Consider the following 7500-nt stretch of genomic DNA (forward strand, 5'->3'; position numbering starts at 1 on the left):
GTGGACTGGTGGCTGTAGAGGTGCCAGTTATCTCTGAGATGCTGTTGAGCAAGGCATAGAACCCCCAACTGCTCGGGGCGTTGGTCACTGGCAGCCCCGTCGCTCTGACATCTCTCCATTAATTGCATGTAAATAGGTCGTGTGTGTGTGTAACCTGCATAATAACAGAGTGAAACAATTGAATTTCCCTTTGCAGGATTAATAAAAGTTCTTCTTCTTCTTCTTCTTCTTCAGACAGTTTGTACGGGCAAATAAAGCTGATGGGACTTATGTTGGTAATGATCCTATTTTAAGGCTGGGTTTGGAAACCTTTTGTTTATGTATTTTTGAGCATAGCCGTATAAATACTTTGTGTTTAAACAGAATTAAACACCACGTTAGTATCCAGGTGCTAATGCTAATTTCAGGTCCATTTTGGAAAACATAATCCTCTAACAGCCCTTTCGTCGAATAAAACTTCAATCTTTAAAACACAGCCTGCAATTACCGATGTAATGCATCTCGTGTGCGTCTCCCTCGGCTTGAAGAAAGCATCGTGTACACGGGGATGATTTACAAGCGAGCTGCTTTAAATTACAAGTTCTGTTTAGTTCTGCTCGGGTCCAAAAACAATTTCTCCATCCAGCGCTGCTATTTTTCTCTCTTCAACAGTCTATTTTTGTGATCGTGTATATTTCAGGGTATGTGCAGGTTGGGCACTTCTGACTCTGCCTTAACCAATACTGTGTATGTGTGTGTGTGTGTGTGTGTGTGTGTGTGTGTGTGTGTGTGTGTGTGTGACAGGCTGTCGGCGAGGCGTTTCAGGCAGCTGGTAGAGCGCCTCCTCCAGTTCATCTCCACCCGTCTGTTTCCTGCAGAGCCAGACGAACTTCCTCCTCTGGCCAAGTGCTCATGGTGGATTCCCTCTGCTACCAAAGTGCTCGGCCTGTTCAGTGAGTGTCACACACACACACACACACACACACACACATAATTTTGTCACATTTTGAACTTCTTCCTTCTCTTCCTCCCCCCAGATGCAGCCAACAGCGTCTCCTCTACTCCCATCATGCCTTTCACCGACTTCTACAACATCACTCTGGAGCACATCGACTTCATGGAGGAGTACAGGACCTGGCAAAACTACGGCAACTCAAATAGGTCCGACATCTGTCCATCTCTTTGTCTGTGAATGGTTTAACCGTTGAGCTGACTGGATTTTCCATCGGCTGACTTTATTGAAATGACTGAATGTGGCCAGAGTAGGGTTGTTGGGATTAACCAGTTCATACATGACTTCAGTTTCATGACCATGAGATTTGCAGAGACTCTGAAATCTCAGTCACGTTTGTTCTGTATGTGAGAGTCGTCGTGCCGCTCACCTGAAGGGTTGAGAAGAAGATCTCTAAAACTGTCAGAGAGAACTGACATTTCAGTCTTATATCCACCAAAAAACACGCTCTTCTGAAGATCCCCCCCCCCCATCCCCCGTGCAGCGACCACATAACGTTAACCCCACAGTGCAGTTTATCACGAGTAGTGGTAAACTCGGCTCGTTAGCGTCTGATAAAGGAAATGGATCCAAAGTTTACCGTTCAAGCGATCGACTCGAAAAAGGCCCCGGCCGTTGTGGCGGCGGGGAGTTCTGCTCGTTCGGGGCCTGGAGGGTGTGGAGGGTGTGGATGTCCGATCCTGCTCGTTTGGATTAAAGCCTTTAATTGAAAAAAACAAATGTCTTCTTGTCCTTCATCAGGTTTTCCTTCTGTCAGTTCCCCTTCATCCTTTCGACGGTGGTGAAGAAAGCCATCATCCAGAAAGACTCTGAGCAACAGATGATCAGTCAGGCCAGGGTGAGACACACACACACACACGCACGCATGCACGCACACACGCGCACACACACATACACACGCACACACAAGCATGCACACACACACACACAAACACACACACACACTGACTTTCCAAATATGTTCGCAAGTCAGAAGTACAGTAACACACACACACACACACACACACACACACACACACACATGAAAACTAGAAATGAGGCAGAGTGTGAACGTATCTACGTGAGGAACAAACGCATGTCTGACACTGATTGTGTGTTTCACAGCAAAGCCTGGTCAGTAAGGTTTCTCGCAGGCAGAGAGTGGACATGAACCTTCTGTTCCTCAACATTAAAGTACGACGAGCACAACTCCTCAGCGACTCACTGGATGAGGTAAGATCTCACACACACACACACACACACACACACACACACACACACACACACACACACACACACACACACACACACACACACACACACACCCTTTTTTAACCCAAAGTATCCATAAAAGCAGGAATACATAACGATCTACATTTCTTCTATTCTATAATTCTCTATTAATTGATAAGAAAGATCCCACCATCAACAAGACGCACTTAACGATTTAAAAGAGAGAAAAATAACTGATGTGTGAAGCTTGAAGTGGGTTTAGCTGCTTGTGGGGAAGCTTGGATAGGGAATCTGCAGTAGCACCCTTGCCGACAGAGGGACTGTTTATGGGATGCTCATGAAGTGGTTGAAGTGAGGTCCTGCACCCGACAGTGTGCTGGGTCGCTCCGATAATAGCACATGCACAGGTGGTCAGTTTGTAAACGACAACTATGACGAAATTCGTCAACTACCGTTTATGGATGACACGGACACCATTACCTTTATAAACGACTGTGACAATATCAATACGCATTAACTGATTGAAGCAGGTTGCAGGTCTCACAACGGGCTGGGTCGGTGCGACGGACCCGTGCATCACTAATGCTGCAAAGCAGAGTTTCTCATCAAATAATGATCATTTAAAATCTTACGTGAGATAATAATGGACTAAGACTAAATGATCGACTCTGCCTGGACTAAATTGACTGAAACACATTCTAATATAATAATCTGACGACTAAAAAGACTAAAATGTTTATTGACTAATGCTTCATCAAAATACTTCCAGGTTTCTTTGACTTAGAGGAGACTGAAATCTCCAGACATTAATTTGACTTTTCTAACCAAAAAACAGGATGAGGTTGACTAAACCTGATAAAACTAAAGAGGACATTTTACGCATGAGTCAGACTTAGACTGAAACAAAAAATGACATGCGTTGAAAGGAGCCAGTTGAGGTGGTTCAGGATCATCTGGTAAGGATGAACCCTGGGCGCCTCCCTAGGGAGGTGTTCCAGGCACGTCCAGCTGGGAGGAGGCCTCGGGGAAGACCCAGGACCAGGTGGAGAGATTAGATCTCCATACTGGCCTGGGAACGCCTCAGGATCCCCCAGTTAGAGCTGGTTAATGTGGCCCGGGAAAGGGAAGTTTGGGGTCCCCTGCTGGAGCTGCTGCCCCCGAGACCCGACCCCGGATAAGCGGATGAAGATGAGATGTGCACAGAAACGCTTGGATGGTCACTTGTTTCATGCTTCTGCAAACACCATCACGACACGCTCCTTTGGTGAATGCTCCTCTTCAACATGTTTGCAGAAATATGTACTTTGAGCTCTGAGATGATGTTGTTTTGTGTTATATGTTAAATTATGTTTTAACGGATCCATCTGCGTTTATTTGCCTGTAAATATGTTTGTGTTCCTCCTCGACTGGAGCACTGAGTACAGATAATGAAGGGGGGGAGGAATTCTCACGCATGCAGATGAATGTCTCGGTTGAAACCGGGACAATTATGAGGTTTTGATGCCAAAGGAAAAAAAAAACATTTTTTAAAATCTATTTTGTTATGAGAGAAAAACAGGCAGATTTGTGGCGTGGGAACACGAAGAGGGCGGAAAATCCATGTGTCAACCTCAGACGCTCCGTCTAACCTAAACCCAACTGTAAATCTAAGTCAAAGGGATGTTTGTTGCTTAAAGAAGGGAGATTCATCCCAAACGTGCTTATTCTAAGACCGTCCTCATGGTTTAGGTTTTAGGAATACATGGGAACATTTTCATTCTTATGTTTGAGGTTTAAATGAAAGAGTTTTTGCTTTAAATTACATTTAAATTCATCTCATCTCATCTCATCTTCAGCCTCTTATCCGGGGTCGGGTCTCGGGGGCAGCAGCTTTAGCAGGGGACCCCAAACTTCCCTTTCCCGGGCCACATTAACCAGCTCTAACTGGGGGATCCTGAGGCGTTCCCAGGCCAGTGTGGAGATCTAATCTCTCCACCTGGTCCTGGGTCTTCCCCGAGGCCTCCTCCCAGCTGGACGTGCCCATAAATCGTAGTGAAAATGTTGGTTTCCAAACTGAAACAACGAGAGAATTAACGGTGAACTTGCTGAATCTCGTGCGTTCGTCCCTCCTCCCTCTGCAGTTGACGAGGAAGCGGTGCGACCTGAAGAAGAAGCTGCGGGTGACGTTTGTCGGGGAGGCGGGGCTGGACATGGGCGGCCTGACGAAGGAGTGGTTCCTGCTGCTGGTCCGCCAGATCTTCCACACAGACTACGGTGAGACGCTCTTAAGCTCACGGGATTTAAAGTCTTGGTTGTGGGTTCAAGATTCAAGAATCTTTATTTATCCCCAGGGAAATTATTTTGCAACAGTTTCAATACAAAGATGGGAAAGGATCAGAGTGACAATAAGCATAAAAACATCAATCAAATCAAAAGAACACACACACACACACACACACACACACACACACACACACACACACACACACACACACACACACACACACACACACACACACACACACACACACACACACACACACACACACACAGGACCTATATACATGCAATTAATGGAGAGATGTTGGAGCGAGGGGGCTGCCGGTCACTGGCAGCCCCCTCGGGGGTTCAGTGCCTGGCTCAACAGCACCTTGGCAGTGCCCAGGAGATGAACTGGCACCTCTCCAGCCACCAGTCCACGCTCCATTCATGGTCCACATAGGGACTCAAACCAGCGACCCTCCGGTTCCTAGCCAAGTCACCTATGGACTGAGCTACTTCCGCCCCGGCAAAAGAAAGCTTACATAAAATAAATCAAACAATAACTAAATGTGACAGAGTGCAACGGACATTGTGGTTAAACGCAGGTTTATACAATATACAACAATACGCAGCGTGCAGTTTAGCAGGTTAGCGCGTGTCATCGGTCCGTCCTCGGCACAGCACAGTGGGCCTCGGGCCGGAGATACCGCTGAGTATCTGGAGGGAAACCCAGCTCGATGTGGAGTCAGTGTCGCGTGCTTTATTGGATGAAAGTGTAAAGTAAATGTTGATTAGACGGAGGTCTCAGCAGACGGCCTCTGTGAGTCTGCAGCTCAGTGAAGCTGCAGCGGGAACAAGCGTCGGGTTGCTGAGAAAAGTGCTCGCTGTTGGTTTTGGAAGCTCGGCAACGGACTCTCGTCTGAGAGCGAAGCGGCTCTTGTTATGACTGTCGTCTTCTCGCCGTCTGCTTCTCTTCTCAGTTTACTCTTCCTGTCCTCGCTGACCGCCCGACTCTAATTATCTCCACATCTCTGTCACTTTGTTTGTGTGCCCCTGTCTCTTTCACTTCCTCTTTTCTTCTCTCGTTCTTTAGAAAGGGCCTCCGCAGCCCCGCCGCTTTAAAGGAACAGTCCCAAAAAAATCTCTTTGTGTGTTAAATTCTCCCCTTGTTCTGTTGAAAAGCTGCTCTGAAAGCATCAAAACCTCCACAGACACCTCTCAAACCACTCCTGCAGCACACACACACACACACACACACACACACACACACACACACACACACACACACACACACACACACGCACGCACATGTTCAGCATGTTCCAATAAATCGTGCCATATATTAGTTTGCAGTATCAGCTCCTCTCAGCTCCAAAGGTCTGACAGACCCAGTGTGAGCTTGAATTGTTACTGAACTACAGCTCATGCTGCAGGAGGGTGCAGCCGTGCTCACACCTGAACATGAAAACACTGGTGTTATTTTATATTTCTTCTTTTTCGTCAACAATATATTTTGAAAAGACCTTTATTTCTTCTTTTTCTGAAAGTTAACATAGAATTTTCCCCCCTGTTTTTCCCCTGTTAAGCAACAATCTCAGACACTTACTAATTAAATTTACCTTGCGGATAAATAAAAGTAATTCTTCTTCTTCTTCTTCTTCTTCTTCTTCTCCTTCTCCGTCGTCGTCGTCGTCTTCTTCTTCATCTTCTTCTTCGTCGAAGTCTCCTTCTTCTTCTTCTTCTTCATCTTCATCATCTTCTTCGTCTTCTTCTCCTTCTCCTTCTCCTTCTCCGTCGTCGTCGTCTTCTTCTTCTTCTTCTTCTTCTTCTTCGTCTCCTTCTTCTTCGTCTTCTTCGTCTCCTTCTTCCTCTCCTCGTCTTTTTTATCTTCTTCTTCGTCTCCTTCTTCTTCATCATCATCTTCTTCTTCTTCTTCTTCCTCTCCTCGTCTTCTTTATCTTCTTCTTCTTCTTCGTCTCCTTCTTCATCATCTTCTTCTTCTTCTTCATCATCTTCTACTTTCTCTTCTTCGTCTTCTTCTTCTTCTTCATCATAATCATAATACAACTGTAGCTTTGACCTCTGGGAGTTGCAGGTCGACAGGCGTTTGATACCAAATCAAATTGATATGAAATGTGAGTAAAACTCTGAACGCTGAATTGTATCCCTCTGAATTTCCACGTGTGTTTCCATCACTGTTGCTCCAGTAGTTCCTCTAACCACAGGCAACACGTCATTTGTGGATAAAACCCTTTTTACAGTATTGATGTAGACTTTTCTCCAAGACTCTCAGTTTCAGTTCTCCTTCAGCTTCAGTCACAGAGTTTGCATCAATGAATGGAAACCGAGCGACGGTCCCTCTATATCTGCTTCTTCTCCTCTCTCTCTCTCTCCCTCTCTCTCTCTCTCTGTCTGTCTTTATTTCTATCTGTGTCCCTCTCTCTCTCTCCTCTGGTCGAGTTGTTCTTTCCATCGTCCTTCCATCTTTCCGCGGTCGTCTGTGTTTTTGGTGCCAGGGGACGTCGGCCCAAAGAAACACACTCAATGAAAGCTGTGTTCCCCTCATTAGCAGCACAGGGAAAGCCCCGACTCTGCCTCACACACACACATACACACACACACGCACACACACACACACACAAACACAGACACACACACGCACACAGAAACACACTCTCAGCTTCACACAGGCAGGTGTACACACACACACACACACACACACACACACACACACACACACAGGCTCTTCTAAGCGGTGTCTGTTTCTGGTGTGCAGAGATGTGAGCGGTCCAGATGTGAGCGGTCCAGATGTGTGTGTGTGTGTGTGTGTGTGTGTCGCCGCTCAGAACAGACTGCTGCTGTTTCCCTCAGTGGGAGCTGGAAGAGCTTCAGCGTTTGGTGGAGTTCATTCTGCTTCACTAGCTGCTCATCGGCCTTTTATGTCGCACTGACGCAGTGGAACAGCGTTATTTTCCTATCAGAATGTAACAATTAGCCAATCAGTGCCATAGGCGAGGCTAAGTCGCTCCCCTTCCAGTGGACACCATGTGACTTGG

At 46.4% G+C, this 7500-nt stretch overlaps 1 protein-coding gene across 1 annotated transcript in view; it reads left to right on the forward strand.

Annotated features, from left to right (window-relative positions):
• Positions 1–7500, forward strand: part of hectd2 (HECT domain containing 2) — a 60866-nt gene that overhangs the window by 25390 nt on the left and 27976 nt on the right. The window contains exons 9-13 of the mRNA XM_083923355.1: positions 784–932; positions 1017–1140; positions 1733–1829; positions 2096–2203; positions 4324–4456. Coding sequence (XP_083779481.1) covers positions 784–932; positions 1017–1140; positions 1733–1829; positions 2096–2203; positions 4324–4456 — 611 coding nt within the window. The remainder of the gene's footprint in view (positions 1–783; positions 933–1016; positions 1141–1732; positions 1830–2095; positions 2204–4323; positions 4457–7500) is intronic.

This window comes from Echiichthys vipera, assembly GCF_963691815.1.
Source record: "Echiichthys vipera genome assembly, chromosome: 11".
Taxonomy (NCBI): Eukaryota; Metazoa; Chordata; class Actinopteri; order Perciformes; family Trachinidae; genus Echiichthys; species Echiichthys vipera.